Source organism: Ranitomeya imitator, chromosome 4 (genome assembly GCF_032444005.1).
Source record: "Ranitomeya imitator isolate aRanImi1 chromosome 4, aRanImi1.pri, whole genome shotgun sequence".
In the NCBI taxonomy this organism is placed as follows: domain Eukaryota; kingdom Metazoa; phylum Chordata; class Amphibia; order Anura; family Dendrobatidae; genus Ranitomeya; species Ranitomeya imitator.
This window is the reverse complement of record NC_091285.1, coordinates 665,136,881-665,164,072: the sequence shown is the minus strand read 5'-3', so window position 1 is coordinate 665,164,072 and position 27,192 is coordinate 665,136,881. Positions and strand designations below refer to the sequence as shown.

Below are 27,192 nucleotides of genomic sequence, written 5' to 3'. Positions count from 1 at the left end.
GTTCAAGAAAAACATGATTTTCATGCAGGACAATGCTCCATCACATGCCTCCAACTACTCCACAGCAAGGCTGGCCAGTATAGGTCTCAAAGAAGAAAAAATAATGACATAGCCCCCTTGTTCACCTGATCTGAACCCCATAGAGAACCTGTGGTCCCTCATAAAATGTGAGATCTACAGGGAGGGAAAACAGTCCACCTCTCGCAACTGACAGAATCTATGGATGGAGGGCTGTTGAGTGTCATTATAAAGAAAGGTGGCTCTATTGGGCACTAATTTTGGGGGGTTTTGTTTTTGCATGTCAGAAATGTTTATTTCTAAATTTTGTGCAGTTATATTGGTTTACCTGGTGAAAATAAACAAGGGAGATGGGAATATATTTGGTTTTTATTAAGTTGCCTAATAATTATGAACAGTAATAGTTGACTGCACAAACAGATATCCTCTTAAGATAGCCAAATCTAAAGAAAAAACCCACTCCAACTTCCAAAAATATTAAGCTTTGATATTTATGAGTCTTTTGGGTTGATTGAGAACATAGTTGTTGATCAATAATAAAAATAATCATCTAACATACAACTTGCCTAATAATTCTGCACACAGTGTAATTTACTAGCTTGTCTCTCTGCTCTATAAACGAACTGTCGCTTCCTCTGAAGTGAATTACGCTACTGATTTGGGTGGGCTCCGGACCCATTAACCCCTAGGAAACTGGAGCTGGTGGCAGCATACTTTGTTTTGTGCGATTGGGAATCTTTGTAGCGACGGCGGCGTTGATAATTATGGTTCCCGCCTGTGTGGGAGTAGTTAAATCGCCCTCGCTGCAGCATGCCCAATAGCCATTACATAGCAGGCAGCCTTTCTGGTGACTAATTACCCTAGGTGCAGACCCTAATCTGACTTGAGGGTAAGGTGGGCGCCAGAGAGCTGCAAGTTCTAAACCAGAACTGGGAAGTGGGATATAGATAAATCCCCTTCAGAAGAAAACAGGGGCGACCAAACAACCCCGGTTCATGACAAATTGGTGTGAGTAGTGGGAATGATAAAGATATCCTCCCCGGGATCCCTGACATATTGGTGGGATCTGTGACATATTGTTGGCAGCACGGTGTGAACCGTGACATGGTGCTCATCCAGTGCATGCTCAGAATCCATGATTGGGCTGGAGCCTAGCAGAAGGCTTTCATGTTAGCTGGAATTGTGCTCACTAATCTGTCTAATCTGTGCAGACTCACAAATGAACTATTTATGAAAAAATGAGATAATGGGAAAGGAACAGAAGTAATAATTGGATTTTCTGGCAGTCCGCCATCATTATTACTGTGGAGAGATTAATCCGTTGTTTTCCACCTGCAATATTTATTGATAACGCTAATTACAGGGAAGGTGTCATTTCAGTAATTCTTGGAGAGTGAGGTGATGTCATTGAGAAAATTTAGTAGTACACTGTTTATTATATTGCATGGTTTTTTTGAAGGTATTGCATATGGTATCACCAGTATCCAAGATTTTTCATTACTATTTGTCACTCATCTCATTACCCGACCAACTCTTTTTGCTCTCCCCTTTCAGACTCACCTCCCTTACTCTAATGACCCCTATCACCCACCTTCCTTACACTAAACTCCCCTATCACTCAAACCCCCTTACACTATTGTCCTCTATCACCCCAACTTCCCTTACACTATTGTCCCCTATCACCTCATCTTCCCTTACACTATTGTCCCCTATCACCCCAACTTCCCTTACACTATTGTCCCCTATCACCATAACCTCCCTTACACTATTGTCCCCTATCACCCCATCTTCCCTTACACTATTGTCCCCTATCACCCCAACTTCCCTTACACTATTGTCCCCTATCACCCCAACCTCCCTTACACTATTGTCCCCTATCACCCCATCTTCCCTTACACTATTGTCCCCTATCACCCCAACTTCCCTTACACTATTGTCCCCTATCACCATAACCTCCCTTACACTATTGTCCCCTATCACCCCATCTTCCCTTACACTATTGTCCCCTATCATCCCAACTTCCCTTACACTATTGTCCCCTATCACCCCAACTTCCCTTACACTATTGTCCCCTATCACCCCATCTTCCCTTACACTATTGTCCCCTATCACCCCAACTCCCCTTACACTATTGTCCTCTATCACCACAACCTCCCTTACACTATTGTCCCTTACACTAAAGCCTATCAACCAAACTCCCCTTACAGTATTGTCCACTATCACCCAAACCCCCTTACACTAATGTCCCCTATCACCACAACCTCCTTTACACTAAAGTCTCTTATCACTCCAACCTCCCTTACACTAATATCCCCTATCACACCAACTTCCTTTACACTATTGTCCCCTATCACCCCAACTCCCCTTACACTATTGTCCTCTATCACCACAACCTCCCTTACACTATTGTATCTTACACTAAAGCCTATCAACCAAACTCCCCTTACAGTATTGTCCACTATCACCCAAACCCCCTTACACTAATGTCCCCTATCACCACAACCTCCTTTACACTAAAGTCTCTTATCACTCCAACCTCCCTTACACTAATATCCCCTATCACACCAACTTCCTTTACACTATTGTCCCCTATCACCCCAACTCCCCTTACACTATTGTCCTCTATCACCACAACCTCCCTTACACTATTGTATCTTACACTAAAGCCTATCAACCAAACTCCCCTTACAGTATTGTCCACTATCACCCAAACCCCCTTACACTAATGTCCCCTATCACCACAACCTCCTTTACACTAAAGTCTCTTATCACTCCAACCTCCCTTGCACTAATATCCCCTATCACACCAACTTCCTTTACACTATTGTCCCCTTTTACACCAACCTCCCTTATACTAATTTCCCCTACTATCTATTTCCCTTACACTAATATCCCTATCACTCCAACCTCCCTAACACTATTGTCCACTTTCACCCCAACTTCTCTTACACTATTGTCCCCTATCATTCCAAACTCCCTTACACTAATGTCCCTATTGGTGATGAGCGAATATACTAGTTACTCGAGATTTCTCGAGCATGCTCTGGTGTCCTCCGAGTATTTCTAAGTACTCGGAGATTTAGTTTTCAGCGCCGCAGCTGAATGATTTACATCTGTTAGCCAGCTTGATTACATGTGGGGATTCCCTAGCAACCTGGCAACCCCCACATGTACTTATGCTGGCTAACAGATGTAAATCATTCAGCTGCGGCAGGAAAAACTAAATCTCCGAGTACTTACAAATACTCGGAGGACACCAGAGCGTGCTCGAGAAATTTCGAGTAACGAGTATATTCGCTCATCACTAGTCCCTATCACTACAACCTCCCTAACACCAATATCCCCTACCATACATTTCCCTTACAATAATGTCCCCTATCACCTCGACCTCCCTTACACTAATGTCCCCTATCACCACAACCTCCCTTACACTAATGTCCCCTATCATCCATTTCCCTTACACTAATGTCCCCTATCACCCCATTCTCCCTTACACTAATGTCCCTTATCACTCCAACCTCCCTAACATTAGTGTTCCCTATCACCCACCTCCCTTATACTATTGTCCCCTATCACCCACCTCCCTTACACTAATGTCCCCTATCACCACAACCTCCCTTACACTATGGTCCTCTATCATCACAACCTCCCTAACACTATTGTCCCCTATCACTCTAACTTCCCTTACACTATTGTCCCCTATCACCCACCTCCCTTACACTATTGTCCCCTTTCACACCAACTTCCCTTACACTATTGTCCCCTATCACCCACCTCCCTTACACTAATGTCCCCTATCACCCACCTCCCTTACACTATTGTCCCCTTTCACACCAACTTCCCTTACACTAATGTCCCCTATCACCACAACTTCCCTTACAGTATTGTCCACTATCACCACAACCTCCCTTACACTAATGTCCCTATCACTCCAACCTCCCTTACACTGGTGCCGCCTGTGATGGTGTGACATGGTGTGTGGGATAGCATTTTGTCTATATTCATATTTTTACTGATTTTAGGAGTGTTGTCTTGTTGCTCTGTATCATTCCGTGTATCCCTTCTAATATGACGACACAGTATTGAATCTTAATGATCCAGATGTCTATATTCAGTAGGTCAATAACCATCGACGTTTGTCATATGAGTCTTTAAAGTTGACTTCATATTTTTGAATGGCGGCTGTTTGCCTCTCATATCAGCTCCTACAGGGTATTGTCTGCTATCTTTGCAAGACAGGGACGCAGGGTCATTGAACAATCGATGTTTGATAATATGTTGATTGACCATTGTGTAGGACCCTGTAGCTTGTTGACCTGCAGAGCAGAGGAGGACAAATTATGCAGATTGACTAAATACTCAAACAATAAGAGATGTGCCCCCGCCACCTCACCCCTAACCTGTGGAGGATGACCTGAAACACAAATGTGGGTATAAAGAGGGATATTCTATCCTTCTGAGGAGAAAGACCAGTAAGATAGATTCTTTGTGGGATGCTGATGTTAGCGCCAGCACCCCAGAGAGACTTGGAGAAACCCAGATTACTCTGGAAAATACTTCTGGAGGAGCCTACACAGAGAAGCATCTGTAGCCGCACTGCCATATTGAGCTCTATGCGGAGGATTGTGACTCTCATCTCCCAGGGCATTTATCCCCTTACTGGACTGTATTCGTGATGCTGGACTATTTTATCCTCTGTGTGGTGGATTGTTTTATGAACCTTTCGGTTTACATGTACTAAAGGTTGTTAGGACTGTTCACTCATCTCTCTATCTGACCAGGGTTATTTCAGTTTAATCTTTTCATTAAAAATTATGTTTTAAGAAATTTTTCTATGGTATACAATACTGGTGCTTTACATATACCATCACCTTAATATTGAGTGCTACTCACCCCTACTTGCTAGCTAGCTTTGGTGCAGGAATTTCTGTGTCAACTGTGTGTTTCTGACCCTTTCTGGCATGAAAGCACTTCCTCTTATGCTCTAAGAAATGTGACCAGGGAAGTTCTTTTGCTCCTGACCCCACATTGCCCTTTTATACAGCCATGTCATCACCAGCACATTAACTCCAAGGACCTAAGACAGAACCCCTTGCTATGACTAGCGGAATAAGCACTATTATTCATCAGGAGCCATCTTCTTGGTGATGCTGTCAGATTGTCTCGACCTTTCTATTATTTCTTTGCAATGTTTTTTATCTAACCACTGTTTTTTTTTTTATCTCTTCGTAGCATTTGCGGCATTCAGCATCTGGAAAGAGCAGGCAATAATCTCACCCTCTTTGACTCATTATACTTCTGCATTGTCACTTTCTCCACGGTGGGCTTTGGAGATGTGACTCCCAAGATCTGGCCGTCTCAGCTTCTGGTGGTCATCATGATCTGCGTTGCTCTTATAGTGCTACCCATACAGGTGACTGTCTATGTTCGCCATCTTATTCTGTCTTTTTTTTTTTTTGGTTCATCTTTCTACGAGAAGCTCTCTAAGCTTCGGAGAGATGAGCGGATCGGCCTGTGATGACAGTTGTCATTAGAGAAGATGACAGATGAGGATGCCGGGTAAGAATGGCATGGAGCGCCATCAGCACTTTCATACAATTAACCCCCGACAGCTTCATGGGAAAGCTATAATTACCGTCAAGTGCTCTGCCTGATGGATCAAAGCCTTTATAGTGATTGTCACTAGGTCACTGTGTTCTCGGACCAATCTTTTATTTGTTTTTTAAATGGGCACTTTTTTTTTGGAAAAGTGCTTAATGTGTCATTTGGGCTATAACAATAACGAAAAAAAAGGAACTTATTCTTCTAAATTCTACATTTTATAATGGCGCATTATAGGAATATAATAGAGAGCGGGCACCCAGCTATTCGTACAATGGTTAAAGCCAAAAATTATTACACACAATTATGTACATAGAGCTAAATCTAGTTGAGCAAAAAGATCCATAGGACCTCGGTTTAGTGGACACGTCCATAGTCCATGGCCGACAGACCAGAGCTAAGGCAACCCCCCTCTTCCTACAATGGCATGAGGGTCATGTTGCAAAGTTAAGACATTGCGGGGGGCCTACTAATCAAAAGAAGTGCCAGTAGGTAGAAGGAGTTTGCAGAACTTTGGTTCGACAGCCAAGGACTACCGAAACTTTTTACACAATTCTACAACTAAATTTATCAGAATCTCGAAGTTTATATTCTGCTGACAACGCAACTCTCAGAGCTTCTCCATTTGGCTAAAACTTTATGGACCCTCACATGGGTTTTGAAACTAGTGAGGGTTGAGTTGTCTGAGGGGCCACCAGGAGACCAGACTCTCCCCTACAAGGATGTCCAAACCTTCAAGGCCTGGGCTGTCGATCCACAGGCTAGGCGTGGGTCATCTGCTGACCACCCCAGAAGTCCAGGCCTGGTGCACAGGGTCTTAAAAGTGTGACCTTGCAGGGCACCGCCATCATCCCCGGGCTGGTAAACCTGATATCAGTAGGTCAGACCCTCCAGTGGTTGAGAAACTCGTCCCCGTTGACTGCCAAGGAAGTCCTGCTTTCATTATCTCAGCTTTGCTCACTTGAAGGTAATCAATTAATTAAATGTATGCAAATTGGTGCCATTAATAATACAACTGATTTGGCACAAAAGACCCCTCAAAAATGCAAAAAAAAACCCCCAAATCCCTGAGGTCAAAATAGGACTTAAAGTGAACCTGTCAGCAGCTTTTTGCTATGTAATTTGAAAGCAACTTAATATTGTGGCTGAAGGCTGATTCCTGTGATGTGTCACTTACTGGGCTGTGTATTTTTGCTGTTTCAATAGCATCAGTGTTTTATCAGCAGGAGATTATCACTACAGGACTAGGTGTCTCATGCCTCCTAGTCCAACCACGCCCTCACCACTAATACATGCAAAGCAGCCAATCAGTGATGTGGGCGGGGTTATATAAGGCTCTGCATTCTGAGCTCTGCTAGACCTGCAGCAGGGAAAACTGGGATTGTATCAAAATGACAACATGCAGACCACCAAGTGACACATCGCTGGAATCGGGGTCTCAGCACCTAAACCATGCTGCTCTCAGATTACAGTAAAACCTTATGACAGTCTGGGCGGGTGGGTTCTTCTCTCTGACCTCTCTTTAAAACCACTCGCTACTCTGTTGTATAATTGTAGCGAGCGGCTGCCGCAGAGAGGAGCCGGGGTGAGGAATTCCTAAGCCATCTATGTGCACACCTGTACTGACACTGTGTGCGCATGGCCAGGCTTAGGCAGTGTCAGTGCGCACGTGCAGACACGTGGGCTGATTTCAGGCAGCACCTGCTCTGGGCAAAAGAGCTCTGTCAATCAGAGGCAGGGGAGACCACTAAATGCAAATCAAGGGGCGCAGGGAACTTAGAAGCCCCCTAATTTGCATTTTAATTAAAAGTAACTTTCTAAGGCACTAAATGTACAATATTAGTGTGAGTTTTATCCATTTTGGGGAGTCAGAGTCCTGCAGTCACCACTAGGGGGAGCTTTGGGGCTGACTGCATACTGATTTATCATTGTTTTCCATGTATACACAGTATGCAGTGTGCTCCCCCTAGTGGTGGCTGCAGGCGGACAGAATATTATCCAATAAATCTGTTAGGCTCAGAATTCTGGACCTTGTGAGCTTACAAACAGGCTTTAAATCTTACAACGGGGACAATCTGTAAAATAAGAAACAAAACAGAATATAATTGAAAACATCTCATTGTAAGTCTTCACAATGGCCCTTTGTGTTGTCCCCGAGGCTCGCGGCTGTTCACACCAGCTTTCATGCCTGATGCCATTGTATTGTGTTGATGTGTTATTGTTATGATGAGAACTATAGTACCCAACATCTGCAGATGGCCAATGTGTGGGATTCATGGTGCCGCGGGAACATCAACTTGGAAACAGATCTACTTTTTAACACAATTGTTTTTTTTTCCATAATCAGCAAATACTTTAATTACTTTGATCTTAAGTTATAATTTCAGTAACATCCCAAATTGCCCGTGAATGACCCTCTATCACTGCAGTGCCATCCTGCTCCATTCATGCATCTGTACCGTCTTCAGAGCTGTCACACTTTTCTTTGTGAGCTTCCTCACTAGTGCCCTGCTTGTGCCTTTCTCGTTTTCACATACTTTAAAGGGAATCTGTTAGTAAGATTTTACCCCCAAACTATTTATATGCACATGTAGCTCTTTCAAAGTAAAAAAAAATAAATAAAAACAATTGCAAAATATTTTTTTTTTAAAAATCACTAAATAATAATAATAAAAATATACTGTACCCATAAATAAGTGTTTTTATGTAAAAAAAAAAATTAATAAAGTACAGGTTTGGTATCGCCGAGCCTGGAATGACCCGATCTATAAAACTGTCCCACTAGTTAATCCCTTCAGTCAACACTGTTAAAAAAATAAAAATAAATAAAGCGAGGCAACATTTTTTAGCTTTTTCATCATATTATTGCTAAACAAAAAGTGGAATAAAACACAATAAAAAAGACAAATGTAAGTAAGAATGGTACCGCTGAAAACATCATCTTGTCCCGCAAAAAAACAAGCTGCCGTACCGTTGTGAATTCTGTGGCAGAGCTCCCTCCTGTGGTCACAAGTGGTACTTCGGCTGATTCTCTCTGTGAGCTTCCGTTGGTGGAGGAAAGTGGTACTGCGGCTTCTGAGTTTCCTTCCTCAGGAGATGTGGTGAAGTCGTTAGGTGCTGCTCTATTTAACTCCACCTAGTGCTTTGATCCTGGCTTCCAGTCAATGTTCTAGTATTGGACCTGTTTCCTCCTGGATCATTCCTGTGGCCTGCTGCTCTGCATAGCTAAGTTTCGCTTTGCTATTTTGTTTGCTGTTTTTTTCTGTCCAGCTTGTCTATTTGTTTTTTCCTGCTTGCTGGAAGCTCTGGGACGCAGAGGGTGTACCTCCGTGCTGTTAGTTCGGTACGGAGGGTCTTTTTGCCCCCTTTGCGTGGTTTTTGTAGGGTTTTGTGTTGACCGCAAAGTTACCTTTCCTATCCTCGCTCTGTTCAGAAAGTCGGGCCTCACTTTGCTAAATCTATTTCATCTCTACGTTTGTCTTTTCATCTTAACTCACAGTCATTATATGTGGGGGCTGCCTTTTCCTTTGGGGTATTTCTCTGAGGCAAGGTAGGCTTATTTTCTATCTTCAGGCTAGCTAGTTTCTTAGGCTGTGCCGAGTTGCATAGGGAGCGTTAGGCGCAATCCACGGCTGCCTCTAGTGTGGTTGGAGAGGATTAGGGATTGCGGTCAGCAGAGTTCCCACGTCTCAGAGCTCGTTCTATGTTTTTGGGTTATTGTCAGGTCACTGTATGTGCTCTGACTTCTATGTCCATTGTGGTACTGAATTACCTTATCATAACAGTACTGGAGGCCCAAAGTACTAATGATTCTCAATAGAGGGAAAAAAGAAGTTCTGAGACCATTTTTTTTTCTCTGCACTGTGTTTTGCCTTTTTTTTCCCCTAGACATTTGGGTGGTTCAGGACACAGGTGTAGCAATGGACATTAAAGGTCTGTCTTCATGTGTGGATCAGCTCACGGCAAGAGTACAAAGTATTCAAGACTTTGTGGTTCAGAATTCTATGTTAGAACCGAGAATTCCTATTCCTGATTTGTTTTTTAGAGATAGAACTAAATTTCTGAGTTTCAAAAATAATTGTAAACTATTTCTGGCCTTGAAACCTCGCTCCTCTGGTGACCCAGTTCAACAAGTTAAGATCATTATTTCTTTTTTACGTGGCGACCCTCAGGACTGGGCATTTTCTCTTGCGTCAGGAGATCCTGCATTTAGGCTACGTTCACATTAGCGTTGCGCCGCCGTGCGTCGTTTTCCGACGAAAATCGGACGCACAGAAAATGCTACATGTAGCGTTTTCTTGCGTCCGACGCTAGCGTCGGAAACAACGCACGTGGCGAAAAACGCCACCAAAACGACGCACGCGTCCCCTATGTTAAACATAGGGGCGCGTCGCCGCTGCGTCGCCGGCGCAACAGCGACGCACATTGGCGGAACGCCAATGTGAACGTAGCCTAAGTAATATCGATGCGTTTTTCCTGGCGCTCGGATTGCTGTACGATGAACCTAATTCTGTGGATCAGGCAGAGAAGAATTTGCTGGCTCTGTGTCAGGGTCAGGATGAGATAGAGGTATATTGTCAGAAATTTAGAAAGTGGTCCGTACTCACTCAATGGAATGAAGGTGCGCTCGCCGCTATTTTCAGAAAAGGTCTCTCTGAAACCCTTAAGGATGTCATGGTGGGATTTCCTATGCCTGCTGGTCTGAATGAGTCTATGTCTTTGGCCATTCAGATCGGTCGACGCTTGCGTGAGCGTAAATCTGTGCACCATTTGGCGGTATTACCTGAGCTTAAACCTGAGCCTATGCAGTGCGATAGGACTTTGACCAGAGTTGAACGGCAAGAACACAGACGTCTGAATGGGCTGTGTTTCTACTGTGGTGATTCCACTCATGCTATCTCTGATTGTCCTAAGCGCACTAAGCGGTCCGCTAGGTCTGCCACCATTGGTACGGTACAGTCAAAATTTCTTCTGTCCGTTACCTTGATCTGCTCTTTGTCATCGTATTCTGTCATGGCATTTGTGGATTCAGGCGCTGCCCTGAATTTGATGGACTTGGAGTATGCTAGGCGTTGTGGGTTTTTCTTGGAGCCCTTGCAGTGTCCTATTCCATTGAGAGGAATTGATGCTACACCTTTGGCCAAGAATAAGCCTCAGTACTGGACCCAGCTGACCATGTGCATGGCTCCAGCACATCAGGAAGTTATTCGCTTTCTGGTGTTGCATAATCTGCATGATGTGGTTGTGCTGGGGTTGCCATGGCTACAAGTCCATAATCCAGTATTAGATTGGAAATCCATGTCGGTGTCCAGCTGGGGTTGTCAGGGGGTACATGGTGATGTCCCATTTCTGACTATTTCGTCATCCACCCCTTCTGAGGTTCCAGAGTTCTTGTCTGATTACCGGGATGTATTTGATGAGCCCAAGTCCGATACCCTACCTCCGCATAGGGATTGTGACTGTGCTATCGATTTGATTCCTGGTAGTAAATTCCCAAAAGGTCGACTGTTTAATTTATCTGTGCCTGAGCACGCCGCTATGCGGAGTTATGTGAAGGAGTCCTTGGAGAAGGGGCATATTCGCCCGTCATCGTCGCCATTAGGAGCAGGGTTCTTTTTTGTAGCCAAGAAGGATGGTTCACTGAGACCTTGTATAGATTACCGCCTTCTAAATAAGATCACGGTTAAATTTCAGTACCCCTTGCCGTTGTTATCTGATTTGTTTGCTCGGATTAAGGGGGCTAGTTGGTTCACCAAGATAGATCTTCGTGGTGCGTATAATCTTGTGCGTATTAAGCGAGGTGATGAATGGAAAACTGCATTTAATACGCCCGAGGGCCATTTTGAGTATCTAGTAATGCCATTCGGACTTGCCAATGCTCCATCAGTGTTTCAGTCCTTTATGCATGACATCTTCCGAGAGTACCTGGATAAATTCCTAATTGTATATTTGGATGATATTTTGGTCTTCTCGGATGATTGGGAGTCTCACGTGAAGCAGGTCAGAATGGTGTTCCAGGTCCTGCGTGCTAATTCTTTGTTTGTGAAGGGATCAAAGTGTCTCTTTGGTGTTCAGAAGGTTTCATTTTTGGGGTTCATCTTTTCCCCTTCTACTATCGAGATGGACCCTGTTAAGGTCCAAGCCATCCATGATTGGACTCAGCCGACCTCTCTGAAAAGTCTGCAAAAGTTCCTGGGCTTTGCTAATTTTTATCGTCGCTTCATCTGCAATTTTTCTAGTATTGCTAAACCATTGACCGATTTGACCAAGAAGGGTGCTGATGTGGTCAATTGGTCTTCTGCTGCTGTGGAAGCTTTTCAAGAGTTGAAGCGTCGTTTTTCTTCTGCCCCTGTGTTGTGTCAACCAGATGTTTCGCTTCCGTTCCAGGTCGAGGTTGATGCTTCTGAGATTGGAGCAGGGGCTGTTTTGTCGCAGAGAAGTTCTGATTGCTCGGTGATGAAACCATGCGCCTTCTTTTCCAGGAAGTTTTCGCCTGCTGATCGAAATTATGATGTGGGCAATCGAGAGTTGCTGGCCATGAAGTGGGCATTCGAGGAGTGGCGTCATTGGCTTGAAGGAGCTAAGCATCGCGTGGTGGTCTTGACTGATCATAAGAACTTGACTTATCTCGAGTCTGCCAAGCGGTTGAATCCTAGACAGGCTCGTTGGTCGCTGTTTTTTGCCCGTTTTGACTTTGTGATTTCGTACCTTCCGGGCTCTAAAAATGTGAAGGCCGGATACTCTGTCTAGGAGTTTGTGCCCGACTCTCCGGGTTTATCTGAGCCGGCGGGTATCCTCAAAGAGGGAGTAATTGTGTCTGCCATCTCCCCTGATTTGCGGCGGGTGCTGCAAAAATTTCAGGCTAATAAACCTGATCGTTGCCCAGCGGAGAAACTGTTTGTCCCTGATAGGTGGACGAATAAAGTTATCTCTGAGGTTCATTGTTCGGTGTTGGCTGGTCATCCTGGAATCTTTGGTACCAGAGAGTTAGTGGCTAGATCCTTTTGGTGGCCATCTCTGTCGCGGGATGTGCGTACTTTTGTGCAGTCCTGTAGGATTTGTGCTCGGGCTAAGCCCTGCTGTTCTCGTGCCAGTGGGTTGCTTTTGCCCTTGCCGGTCCCGAAGAGGCCTTGGACACATATCTCTATGGATTTTATTTCAGATCTTCCCGTCTCTCAAAAGATGTCAGTCATTTGGGTGGTCTGTGATCGCTTCTCTAAGATGGTCCATTTGGTACCCTTGTCTAAATTACCTTCCTCTTCTGATTTGGTGCCATTGTTCTTCCAGCATGTGTTTCGTTTACATGGCATTCCAGAGAATATCGTTTCTGACAGAGGTTCCCAGTTTGTTTCGAGGTTTTGGCGAGCCTTTTGTGGTAGGATGGGCATTGACTTGTCTTTTTCCTCGGCTTTCCATCCTCAGACTAATGGCCAGACCGAACGAACCAATCAGACCTTGGAAACATATCTTAGATGCTTTGTTTCTGCTTATCAGGATGACTGGGTGTCCTTTTTGCCTTTGGCTGAGTTCGCCCTTAATAATCGGGCCAGCTCGGCTACCTTGGTTTCGCCGTTTTTCTGCAACTCTGGGTTTCATCCTCGTTTCTCTTCAGGGCGGGTTGAGTCTTCGGACTGTCCTGGTGTTGATACTGTGGTGGACAGGTTGCAGCAGATTTGGACTCATGTAGTGGACAATTTGACCTTGTCCCAGGAGAAGGCTCAACGTTTCGCTAATCGCAGACGCTGTGTGGGTCCCCGACTTCGTGTTGGGGATTTGGTTTGGTTATCTTCTCGTCATATTCCTATGAAGGTTTCCTCTCCTAAGTTTAAACCTCGTTTCATTGGTCCGTATAGGATTTCTGAGGTTCTTAATCCTGTGTCTTTTCGTCTGACCCGTCCAGATTCTTTTTCCATACATAACGTATTCCATAGGTCATTGTTGCGGAGATACGTGGCACCTAGGGTTCCATCTGTTGATCCTCCTTCCCCGGTTTTGGTGGAGGGGGAGTTGGAGTATATTGTGGAGAAGATTTTGGATTCTCGTGTTTCAAGACGGAAACTCCAGTATCTGGTTAAGTGGAAGGGTCATGCTCAGGAAGATAATTCCTGGGTCTTTGCCTCTGATGTCCATGCTCCCGATCTTGTTCGTGCCTTTCATATGGCTCATCCTGGTCGTCCTGGGGGCTCTGGTGAGGGTTCGGTGACCCCTCCTCAAGGGGGGGTACTGTTGTGAATTCTGTGGCAGAGCTCCCTCCTGTGGTCACAAGTGGTACTTCGGCTGATTCTCTCTGTGAGCTTCCGTTGGTGGAGGAAAGTGGTACTGCGGCTTCTGAGTTTCCTTCCTCAGGTAATGTGGTGAAGTCGTTAGGTGCTGCTCTATTTAACTCCACCTAGTGCTTTGATCCTGGCTTCCAGTCAATGTTCTAGTATTGGACCTGTTTCCTCCTGGATCGTTCCTGTGGCCTGCTGCTCTGCATAGCTAAGTTTCGCTTTGCTATTTTGTTTGCTGTTTTTTTCTGTCCAGCTTGTCTATATGTTTTTTCCTGCTTGATGGAAGCTCTGGGACGCAGAGGGTGTACCTCCGTGCCGTTAGTTCGGTACGGAGGGTCTTTTTGCCCCCTTTGCGTGGTGTTTGTAGGGTTTTGTGTTGACCGCAAAGTTACCTTTCCTATCCTCGCTCTGTTCAGAAAGTCGGGCCTCACTTTGCTAAATCTATTTCATCTCTACGTTTGTCTTTTCATCTTAACTCACAGTCATTATATGTGGGGGCTGCCTTTTCCTTTGGGGTATTTCTCTGAGGCAAGGTAGGCTTATTTTCTATCTTCAGGCTAGCTAGTTTCTCAGGCTGTGCCGAGTTGCATTGGGAGCGTTAGGCGCAATCCACGGCTGCCTCTAGTGTGGTTGGAGAGGATTAGGGATTGCGGTCAGCAGAGTTCCCACGTCTCAGAGCTCGTTCTATGTTTTTGGGTTATTGTCAGGTCACTGTATGTGCTCTGACCTCTATGTCCATTGTGGTACTGAATTACCTTATCATAACACCGTACAGCTCCATCAGTGGAAAAATAAAAAAGTTATAGCTCTCAGAATACAGCGATAAAAAATAATAATTTTTTTGTATAAAATCGTTTTTATTGTGTAAAAGCATCAAAACATAAAAAAAATTATATAACTTGGATATTGCTGTAAAAAAGCAAAAACCTGACCAGCAGCTCCATATAGTGTGAACTGGTGCAAGCTGCAATGACTATATAACATAAAAAAAGGGCATAGCGGTACTTTGTAAGGACCAAGATATGTGCAAAAACGAGGTCTAAACTACATTGTTGCTGAAAAAAATGGACTAACAAAAAGAAGTACTTACAAAAATGAAGGTTCTTTGCGCATAAATTGGCCAATTCACGTGTGCCCGTCAACCACGGCAAGGTGACACTTCTCTGATGGGTCCTATCTTGCGTAATAATAATAAATCTACAATTTTAAGTGGGCAGGTAGGAACCAGCAGTAATTTAAAGCACCCTTGAGCTGATGGGAGGAGTGCAGATTCCCCAGCCCACAAGATCCCAACTCTGGGCCAATAGTTCCACTGCCCCTGTAGCAGGCAATGCTCACTGTCTCCCAACTTTTGGTTGGCCCAGAGCATTTGTATCTCCCACCAGTATAGTTTGTAGTCACAGTCTATGCTTCTTCAGACGATGGATACCACGACCATAGCACGTGTATCCATCTCCAGCCCGCAACTACCCCTTATTTCCTTATCAGCGTTCTAAACACTTCTCCCCCCAAAGCTAACTGTGCATTAGTGGAGGTATTTTCCTGATGCTGAGCCCATCACCTGGGACTGTTAGTTTGCCCCCCTGTGGTAACGGTTCCACTGGGTCTACTATCCGCATCCACATAATGGGACTAGTTCCTGGGAGAACAATGGCTTGAGGCCCCTGAGACACTAAGGAGAGTGAGGGAATGATTGCTTTACCGGATTACCAACCTTGTGTCTGGCCTTATGTATTCATAAAATCCAGCCCGCACGTCGTCCTCTGCTAACTGAATGTAAACATTGATTCCTGAGGCTGAACACTTTCCACAAGAGATTTGTGCCCCTTAAACTGACAAGCAAACAAATCTCTAAAAAAACACAACAATAAGGTTACCGTAACCGGTGCTCCGTGCTGGAAAAAATCTGCATCCGTTAGAGTCGTGGATTCCCCTCTAAGTGTATTGTTCCAATCAGGGCCGGACTGGGACTAAAATTCAGCCCTGGCATTTGAAGTCACACAGGCCCACTTGTCACATGGTGACTGTATAATATCTTTGCACACTTGTAGGTTACAAGAAGTGAGGGGAGTGTAACACGACTATATGACATATAATCACAGCTGTATCCAGCATTACCGCTCAGTCCTATTTAACCAAGAAAAGCCGCTACTTTACCTACATAACTGGATCTCGTAGATAATGAAGGGATTGTGGAACCTCATTCTGATGCTCCATACACTTTACCTACAGCCACTTTTGGTTCCTCTGCGCAGCACGAGACCCGGTGACTCTGAGGAGCGGTGACATCAGTAACGCCACCGCTCTTCAGATATTCCGGGTCTTGCGCTGTGCTCGGCGACTGTGAAGAGCGATATTGTTACTACCGTCACCGCTCTTCAGAGTCGCTGGGTCTGGGCTAGTAGTGGGGGTGTCTGATAGACACCTCTCCATTACTTACACCAGGGATTGATAGCAGCTGACATTACGCAGCTGACATCAACCCTAAAAATCATTACACATACTAGAATTAAATGCTCTGGCGGCTGGGAAAAGCAGTAGGGTTAGCGCTATTCCCAGGCGCCGGGTGCTAACTACAACTCTCATCATCCTTGCCTGCTCTCCCTGCGAAGCATTTCTGCTGTATTTACATGAGCTGATCTCAGGCCGCTAAACGAGTGTGATGGACAATACTGAAGTCGGTCGCTTGTTTCCCGGCCTCTTTACATCAACTGAGAAAGAATGAAGGGAACAGAACAATGAAAATTTGATCAATCTGTCCTCATACAGTATCATGTTATCAGCAGCACATTTACAGTTTACACCGGTGATGTGCTGCTGAGAACAAGAATTTCTGTTCCCACATAAACAATCCAATCACTCGATGAATAGGCAGCATTTTGCCTGTTTAGTATAATACGGCCCATAGTCCTCCATATATTATAATGTGCACCTCAGTCCTCCATATAGTATAATACACTCCTCGGTCCTCCATATAGTATAATACACTCCTGAGTCCTCCATATAGTATAATACATTCCTCAGTCCTCCATATAGTATAATACATTCCTCAGTCCTCCATATAGTATAATACATTCCTCAGTCCTCCATATAGTATAATACACTCCTCAGTCCTCCATATAGTATAATACATTCCTCAGTCCTCCATATAGTATAATACATTCCTCAGTCCTCCATATAGTATAATACACCCCTCATAGTCCTCCATATAGTATAATACACTCCTCAGTCCTCCATACAGTATAATAGACTCCTCATAGTCCTCAATGTATTAAATACACTGCACAGTCCTCCATATAGCATAATACACTCCTCATAGTGCTCCATATAGTATAATGCACCGCCATAGTCATCCATGTAGTACTATTCACTTCCCTTAGTATAATGCACCCCATAGTTCTTCATATAGTATAATAACATAGTTAGTAAGTAAGGCCGAAAAAAGACATTTGTCCATCCAGTTCAGCCTATATTCCATCATAATAAATCCCCAGCTCTACGTCCTTCTACAGAACCTAATAATTGTATGATACAATATTGTTCTGCTCCAGGAAGACATCCAGGCCTCTCTTGAACCCCTTGACTGAGTTCGCCATCACCACCTCCTCAGGCAAGCAATTCCAGATTCTCACTGCCCTAACAGTAAAGAATCCTCTTCTATGTTGGTGGAAAAACCTTCTCTCCTCCAGACGCAAAGAATGCCCCCTTGTGCCCGTCACCTTCCTTGGTATAAACAGATCCTCAGCGAGATATTTGTATTGTCCCCTTATATATTTATACATGGTTATTAGATCGCCCCTCAGTCGTCTTTTTTCTAGACTAAATAATCCTAATTTCGCTAATCTATCTGGGTATTGTAGTTCTCCAATCCCCTTTATTAATTTTGTTGCCCTCCTTTGTACTCTCTCTAGTTCCATTATATCCTTCCTGAGCACCGGTGCCCAAAACTGGACACAGTACTCCATGTGCGGTCTAACTAGGGATTTGTACAGAGGCAGTATAATGCTCTCATCATGTGTATCCAGACCTCTTTTAATGCACCCCATGATCATGTTTGCCTTGGCAGCTGCTGCCTGGCACTGGCTGCTCCACGTAAGTTTATCATTAACTAGGATCCCCAAGTCCTTCTCCCTGTCAGATTTACCCAGTGGTTTCCCATTCAGTGTGTAATGGTGATATTGATTCCTTCTTCCCATGTGTATAACCTTACATTTATCATTGTTAAACCTCATCTGCCACCTTTCAGCCCAAGTTTCCAACTTATCCAGATCCATCTGTAGCAGAATACTATCTTCTCTTGTATTAACTGCTTTACATAGTTTTATATCATCTGCAGATATCGATATTTTACTGTGTAAACCTTCTAGAGAACAGGTCCCAATACTGACCCCTGCGGTACCCCACTGGTCACAGCGACCCAGTTAGAGACTATACCATTTATAACCACCCTCTGCTTTCTATCACTAAGCCAGTTACTAACCCATTTACACACATTTTCCCCCAGACCAAGCATTCTCATTTTGTGTACCAACTTCTTGTGCGGCACGGTATCAAACGCTTTGGAAAAATCGAGATATACCACGTCCAATGACTCACCGTGGTCTAGCCTATAGCTTACCTCTTCATAAAAACTGATTAGATTGGTTTGACAGGAGCGATTTCTCATAAACCCATGCTGATATGGAGTTAAACAGTTATTCTCATTGAGATAATCCAGAATAACATCCCTCAGAAACCCTTCAAATATTTTACCAACAATAGAGGTTAGACTTACTGGCCTATAATTTCCAGGTTCACTTTTAGAGCCCTTTTTGAATATTGGCACCACATTTGCTATGCGCCAGTCCTGCGGAACAGACCCTGTCGCTATAGAGTCACTAAAAATAAGAAATAATGGTTTATCTATTACATTACTTAGTTCCCTTAGTACTCGTGGGTGTATGCCATCCGGACCCGGAGATTTATCTATTTTAATCTTATTTAGCCGGTTTCGCACCTCTTCTTGGGTTAGATTGGTGACCCTTAATATAGGGTTTTCATTGTTTCTTGGGATTTCACCTAGCATTTCATTTTCCACCGTGAATAACGTGGAGAAGAAGGTGTTTAATATGTTAGCTTTTTCCTCGTCATCTACAACCATTCTTTCCTCACTGTTTTTTAAGGGGCCTACATTTTCAGTTTTTATTCTTTTACTATTGATATAGTTGAAGAACAGTTTGGGATTAGTTTTACTCTCCTTAGCAATGTGCTTCTCTGTTTCCTTTTTGGCAGCTTTAATTAGTTTTTTAGATAAAGTATTTTTCTCCCTATAGTTTTTTAGAGCTTCAATGGTGCCATCCTGCTTTAGTAGTGCAAATGCTTTCTTTTTACTGTTAATTGCCTGTCTTACTTCTTTGTTTAGCCACATTGGGTTTTTCCTATTTCTAGTCCTTTTATTCCCACAAGGTATAAACCGCTTACACTGCCTATTTAGGATGTTCTTAAACATTTCCCATTTATTATCTGTATTCTTATTTCTGAGGATATTGTCCCAGTCTACCAGATTAAGGGCATCTCTAAGCTGTTCAAACTTTGCCTTCCTAAAGTTCAATGTTTTTGTGACTCCCTGACAAGTCCCCCTAGTGAAAGACAGGTGAAACTGTACAATATTGTGGTCGCTATTTCCTAGATGCCCAACCACCTGCAGATTTGTTATTCTGTCAGGTCTATTAGATAGTATTAGGTCTAAAAGTGCTGCTCCTCTGGTTGGATTCTGCACCAATTGTGAAAGATAATTTTTCTTGGTTATTAGCAGAAACCTGTTGCCTTTATGGGTTTCACAGGTTTCTGTTTCCCAGTTAATATCCGGGTAGTTAAAGTCCCACATAACCAGGACCTCATTATGGGTTGCAGCTTCATCTATCTGCTTTAGAAGTAGACTTTCCATGGTTTCTGTTATATTTGGGGGTTTGTAACAGACCCCAATGAGAATTTTGTTACCATGAATTTCGACCCATATGGACTCGACATCCTCATTTCTTTCGCTAATATCCTCCCTTAAAGTGGACTTTAGACAAGACTTTACATAGAGACAAACCCCTCCTCCTCTCCGATTTTTACGATCCTTTCTAAACAGACTGTAACCCTGTAAGTTAACTGCCCAGTCATAGCTTTCATCTAACCATGTCTCGGTTATTCCCACTATGTCAAAGTTACCTGTAGATATTTCTGCTTCTAGTTCTTCCATCTTGTTTGTCAGGCTTCTGGCGTTTGCGAGCATGCTGTTTAGAGGATTTTGTTTTGTTCCAATCTCCTCGCTGTGGATTGTTTTAGAAATGTTCTTACCTCCCTTCTGAGTATGTTTTCCTGGGTCTTCTTTGTTCAAGTCTAATGTTTTTCTTCCCGTCCCCTCTTCTTCTAGTTTAACGCCCTCCTGATGAGTGTAGCGAGTCTTCTGGCGATGTATTCCCCATAGTATTGTATGTATTCCCCATAGTCCTCGATACAGTATAATGCAGCCCACATATAGTATAATGATGCCACCCCAGAGTATAATGCAGCCACCCCACAGAATATCTTGTAGCCCCCTAAGTATAAGGTATCCCCCCAGAGAATATAATGCAGCCCCCTCATATAGTATAATGCAGCCCCCCCATAGAATATAATGTAGACCCTCCATAGAATACAATGCAGCCCTCCTCAAATAGTATAATGCAGCTCCCCATAGAATATAATGCAGCCCCTCATAGAGTATGATGCAATCACCCCTCATAGAATATAATAAATTTAATACATAGAATATAATACAGCCTACCTCCCCATAGAATATAATGTAGCCCCATAAAAGAGTATGATGCAATCCTCCCTCATAGAATATAATACAGCCCCCCATGGAATATAAGTATTGGAGAAAATAAGTATTGGGTCACCTAAAAAATGTAAGATTTCTGGCTCTCACAGACCATCCACTGCCCATATAAATAGCACACATAGTGCTGGAGAATGCCATCCAGTGCCCATATAAATAGCACACATAGTGCTGGAGAATGCCATCCAGTGCCCATATAAATAGCACACATAGTGCTGGAGAATGCCATCCAGTGCCCATATAAATAATACACATAGTGCTGGAGAATGCCATCCAGTGCCCATATAAATAGCACACATAGTGCTGGAGAATGCCATCCAGTGCCCATATAAATAATACACATAGTGCTGGAGAATGCCATCCAGTGCCCATATAAATAGCACACATAGTGCTGGAGAATGCCATCCAGTGCCCATATAAATAGCACACATAGTGCTGGAGAATGCCATCCAGTGCCCATATAAATAGCACACATAGTGCTGGAGAATGCCATCCAGTGCCCATATAAATAGCACACATAGTGCTGGAGAATGCCATCCAGTGCCCATATAAATAGCACACATAGTGCTGGAGAATGCCATCCAGTGCCCATATAAATAGCACACATAGTGCTGGAGAATGCCATCCAGTGCCCATATAAATAATACACATAGTGCTGGAGAATGCCATCCAGTGCACAAACCAATAGTACACATAGTGCTGGAGAATGCCATCCAATTCCCATATAAATAGCACACATAGTGCTGGAGAATGCCATCCACTGCCCATAGAAATAGCACACATAGTGCTGGAGAATGCCATCCAGTGGCCACACTAATAGTACACATAGTACTTGAGAATGCCATCCAGTGCCCACACCAATAGTACACATAGTGCTGGAGAATGCCAACCAATGCCCATATAAATAGCACACATAGTGCTGGAGAATGCCATCCAGTGCCCATATAAATAATACACATAGTGCTGGAGAATGCCATCCAGTGCACAAACCAATAGTACACATAGTGCTGGAGAATGCCATCCAATTCCCATATAAATAGCACACATAGTGCTGGAGAATGCCATCCAGTGCCCATATAAATAGCACACATAGTGCTGGAGAATGCCATCCAGTGCCCATATAAATAGCACACATAGTGCTGGAGAATGCCATCCAGTGCCCATATAAATAGCACACATAGTGCTGGAGAATGCCATCCAGTGCCCATATAAATAATACACATAGTGCTGGAGAATGCCATCCAGTGCACAAACCAATAGTACACATAGTGCTGGAGAATGCCATCCAATTCCCATATAAATAGCACACATAGTGCTGGAGAATGCCATCCACTGCCCATATAAATAGCACACATAGTGCTGGAGAATGCCATCCAGTGCCCACACCAATAGTACACATAGTACTTGAGAATGCCATCCAGTGCCCACACCAATAGTACACATAGTGCTGGAGAATGCCAACCAATGCCCATATAAATAGCACACATAGTGCTGGAGAATGCCATCCAGTGCCCACACCAATAGTACACATAGTACTGGAGAATGCCATCCAGTGCCCACACCAATAGCACACATAGTGCTGGAGAATGCCATCCACTGCCCACACCAATAGTAGACATAGTGCTGGAGAATGCCATCCACTGCCCATATAAATAGTACACATAGTGCTGGAGAATGCCATCCACTGCCCACACCAATAGTAGACATAGTGCTGGAGAATGCCATCCAGTGCCCACACCAATAGTACACATAGTGCTGGAGAATGCCAACCAATGCCCATATAAATAGCACACATAGTGCTGGAGAATGCCATCCACTGCCCATATAAATAGCACACATAGTGCTGGAGAATGCCATCCAGTGCCCACACCAATAGCACACATAGTACTTGAGAATGCCATCCAGTGCCCACACCAATAGTACACATAGTGCTGGAGAATGCCAACCAATGCCCATATAAATAGCACACATAGTGCTGGAGAATGCCATCCACTGCCCATATAAATAGCACACCTAGTGCTGGAGAATGCCATCCAGTGCCCACACCAATAGTACACATAGTACTGGAGAATGCCATCCAGTGCCCACACCAATAGCACACATAGTGCTGGAGAATGCCATCCACTGCCCACACCAATAGTAGACATAGTGCTGGAGAATGCCATCCACTGCCCATATAAATAGTACACATAGTGCTGGAGAATGCCATCCACTGCCCACACCAATAGTAGACATAGTGCTGGAGAATGCCATCCAGTGCCCACACCAATAGTACACATAGTGCTGGAGAATGCCAACCAATGCCCATATAAATAGCACACACAGTGCTGGAGAATGCCATCCACTGCCCATATAAATAGCACACCTAGTGCTGGAGAATGCCATCCAGTGCCCACACCAATAGTACACATAGTACTGGAGAATGCCATCCAGTGCCCACACCAATAGCACACATAGTGCTGGAGAATGCCATCCACTGCCCACACCAATAGTAGACATAGTGCTGGAGAATGCCATCCACTGCCCATATAAATAGTACACATAGTGCTGGAGAATGCCATCCAGTGCCCACACCAATAGTAGACATAGTGCTGGAGAATACCAACCAATGCCCATATAAATAGCACACATAGTGCTGGAGAATGCCATCCACTGCCCACACCAATAGTAGACATAGTGCTGGAGAATGCCATCCACTGCCCATATAAATAGCACACGTGGTGCTATAAATAGCACATGTAGCGCCCCCCCCAATAGCCCCACAATCCAGTTATCACTAGTGTTGAGCATTCCGATACCGCAAGTATCGGGTATCGGACGATACTTGTGGTATCGGAATTCCGATACCGAGATCCGATACTTTTGTGGTATCGGGTATCGGTATCGGATCCATAGGGATGTGTAAAATAAAGAATTAAAATAAAAAATATTGATATATTCACCTCTCCGGCGGCCCCTGGACATCACGCTGGTAACCGGCAGGCTTCTTTGTTTAAAATGCGCGCGTTTAGGACCTGCAAATGACGTCCCGGCTTCTGATTGGTCGCGTGCCGCCCATGTGACCGCCACGCGACCAATCAGAAGCCGTGACGTCATTCGCAGGTCCTAAATTCCTAGAATTAGGAGTTTAGTGAATGAGTTTAGTGAATGAGAATGACGTCGCGGCTTCTGATTGGTGCGTGGCGGTCACATGAGCGGCACGCGACCAATCAGAAGCCGCGACGTCATTCTCATTCACTAAACTCCTAATTCTAGGAATTTAGGACCTGCGAATGACGTCACGGCTTCTGATTGGTCGCGTGGCGGTCACATGGGCGGCACGCGACCAATCAGAAGCCGGGACGTCATTCCTCAGGTCCTAAACGCGCGCATTTTAAGCAAAGAAGCCTGCCGGTTACCAGCGTGATGTCCAGGGGCCGCCGGAGAGGTGAATATATCAATATTTTTTATTTTAATTCTTTATTTTACACATCCCTATGGATCCCAGGGCCTGAGTTTCCTCTCCTTCAGACCCTGGGAACCATCAGGATACCTTCCGATACTTGGTGTCCCATTGACTTGTATTGGTATCGGATATCGGTATTGGCGATATCCGATATTTTTCGGGTATCGGCCGATACTATCCGATACCGATACTTTCAAGTATCGGACGGTATCGCTCAACACTAGTTATCACTCATTGATATAATAAAAAGAAAAAACACAATCCTCACCTCTCCTCGTGCCCCGCGCTGCTCCTGGCTCCGTTCTCAGCGCCTGTAGTCTGCCCGCTCGACACACAGCAGGTGCATGATTAAATGACGTCATCGCGCACCCGCAGTGTCAGAGGCAGAGCAGGGAATGATGGGAGAGGGAGCGTCAGCAGACGCTCTCTCCTCCGTCACTGCATTCAACTGTGCCGGCGTCATAGACGCCGGTATAGTTGAATGCGTCGGCGCTGGCGGGGGGTGAGTCAGATCGAGCGGCCCACTACTGGCACCGGCCCTTCTGGCATTTGCCAGAAGTGCCCGATGGCCAGTCCGGCCCTGGTTCTAATAGTCTTTAGTCCAAGGCCAGCTCCCCACAGGGGTATTGACAAGTTAGTCAGAAATTGTGTGAGAAATTTTGGTGCCATTTTTACCCATTGTAAAAATATAAAACAACTTTTTTTGTGGTAAAAATTTAATTATTATTTCTTCACAGCCCAATGGTATAAAATTCTGTGAAACACATGTGGTGTCAATATGATCACTGCACCCCTAGATAAATTAATTGAGAGGTGTAGTTTGTAAAATAAGGTCACTTATGGGGGGTTCTGCTGTTCTGGCACCTCGGGCTCTCCCAATAGGTCATAGCACTTGCAAACTATATCCGTAAAATCTGCACTATAATCCGGCGCTGCGTCCCTGAGCATTGCACTGTGCCTCAAACGTATTGGCGCACTCAGGAGAAATTGCACAACAAACTCAGAGGTCCATTTTTTCCTATTAACCCATAGAAAAATACAAAAATTGGGGCTAAAAGAGCATATTAGTGGCAAAAATGTAATTATTCTTTCCTTACCGCCCAATGGTACAAATTTCTGTGAGGCACATGTGGTGTCAACCTGTTCACTGCACCTCTAATTCAAGTAATTGAGAATTTTGGTTTGCAAGATGGGGTTACGTATGGGGAGGGGAGAGTTCTGGCATGCTCAAACCATTCCAGCAAAACCGGTACTTAAATATGACGCTCCTTCCCTTCTAAGCATTGCACTGTGCCTCAAAAGTAGTTTTTGACTACATATGGGTTATCGGCGTACTCAGAAGGAATTGCACAACAAATTGTATGGTCCATTTTCTCCTCCTACCGAAGGGAAACTGAAAAATTTGGGGCAAAACTAAAATTTTGTGCTTGAACAAAAATTATTTTTCCATTTTCACAGTTCAACGTTATAAACTTCTGTGAAGCACTTGGAGGTTCAGGATGCTCACCACATATCTAGATAAATTATATGAGGGGTCTAGTTTCCAAAATGGCGTGACGTGTTGGGGGGTTTCCACTGCTTAGACACATCAGCACGACATGGCATCTGTTCTCGATTCCAGCCATTTTTGGGGTCAAAATGTCAAACGGTGCTCCTTCCCATCCGAGCCCTGCCGTGCACCAAAACGGTAGTTTTCCCCCACATTTGGGGTATCAACGTACTCAGTAGACATTACACAACAAATTTTGCGTCCATTTTCTTCAGTTACCTTTGTGAAAATAGAAAAATTGAAGCTAAAGTAACATTTTTGTAAAAAAAAAAAAAAAGTTAAATGTTCCTTTTTTTGTTTCTTCCTCTCATTAATTCCAGTGATTTGGGTATTTTCTGTCATATAGCCCCCCCCCCCAAATGTGAAGTGGTCCCTAAAAATGTTATTTATTAACTATTTTGTGTGACATAACTCTGGTTTAAGGGCATAAGAATTAATAGTTTGAAAATGTAGATTTTTTTTTTATATTTCACAAATAAACACAAGTTTTATCGAACACATTTTACCACTATCATATGAAGTACAATATGTCATGAGAGAACATTCTCGGAATCATTGGGATCCGTTGAGTTATTATCACATAAAGTGACAGTGATCAGAATTGTAAAATTTGGCCAGGTCTTAAAGGTGAAAACAGGCTGGGCGCAGGTGCAGAGTCGCCCACGATTGTTGAAAAGATGGAGTAGAAGCCCTAAACCACACACAGCTCGGCTCCAAGACTGGATAGAAAGCCTACAAGTCCGCGTTCCTTCATTTTAGCGATCGGTGAGGGTCTCAGCACCCGAACTGGACCCCTCTGCTGTAAAATGATATTGGAAAGTGAAGTTCTATGCCCCATGATACTGCTATCAGGCGGCTGACTCTGATGTCCCTAACTTGGCCATGTCACTGTGCTTTAGTTCGAGCAGCTTGTGTTCCTCTGGATGGAGAGACAGAAGTCCGGAGGCAACTACAGCCGATACCGCGCACAGACGGAGAAACATGTGGTGCTTTGTGTCAGTTCCCTAAAGATAGATCTTCTCATGGATTTTCTTAATGAATTCTACGCGCATCCCCGACTTCAGGTGAGGAATGAGAATGTTGTGTCCTGGGCAAGAGCGCGACTAGATATTCACACGTAGACCGGATCCAAAATCCAATAGTACAAATATATATAAATAAAATCCTCCCAAACTCCAATATAATCTGAACTTGGTGTAGCCTATTTTTTTTGGTAGCGGAATAAGATGTCCCCACAGTTCCTTCATTGTTTACATAGACACAGCACCAGACACACAGTCAGGTCTGTACTTAGTACAGAAGTCCATTTACTTGACCTGGGACTGAGTTGCAGTTCCAGGAACGGCCGCTGTGACTGGATTTGGTACATGCAGGATCATTGAAGCTGAGGTCTTATAGGTGGTCTCTAAAAATTGCTTTCTTCAAAAAACATTACAACACCTATCCATAGGCTGTGACTGGT

The 27,192-nt window shown here is 44.2% G+C and overlaps 1 protein-coding gene across 4 annotated transcripts in view; it reads left to right on the top strand.

Moving 5' to 3' along the window:
* LOC138677188 (potassium channel subfamily T member 2-like) overlaps nt 1-27,192 on the top strand; it is a 389,156-nt gene that overhangs the window by 260,637 nt on the left and 101,327 nt on the right. For all 4 annotated transcript variants that reach the window (XM_069767117.1, XM_069767116.1, XM_069767118.1 and 1 more), the window contains exons 10-11: nt 5,251-5,431; nt 26,630-26,794. In XM_069767117.1, coding sequence (XP_069623218.1) covers nt 5,251-5,431; nt 26,630-26,794 — 346 coding nt within the window. The remainder of the gene's footprint in view (nt 1-5,250; nt 5,432-26,629; nt 26,795-27,192) is intronic.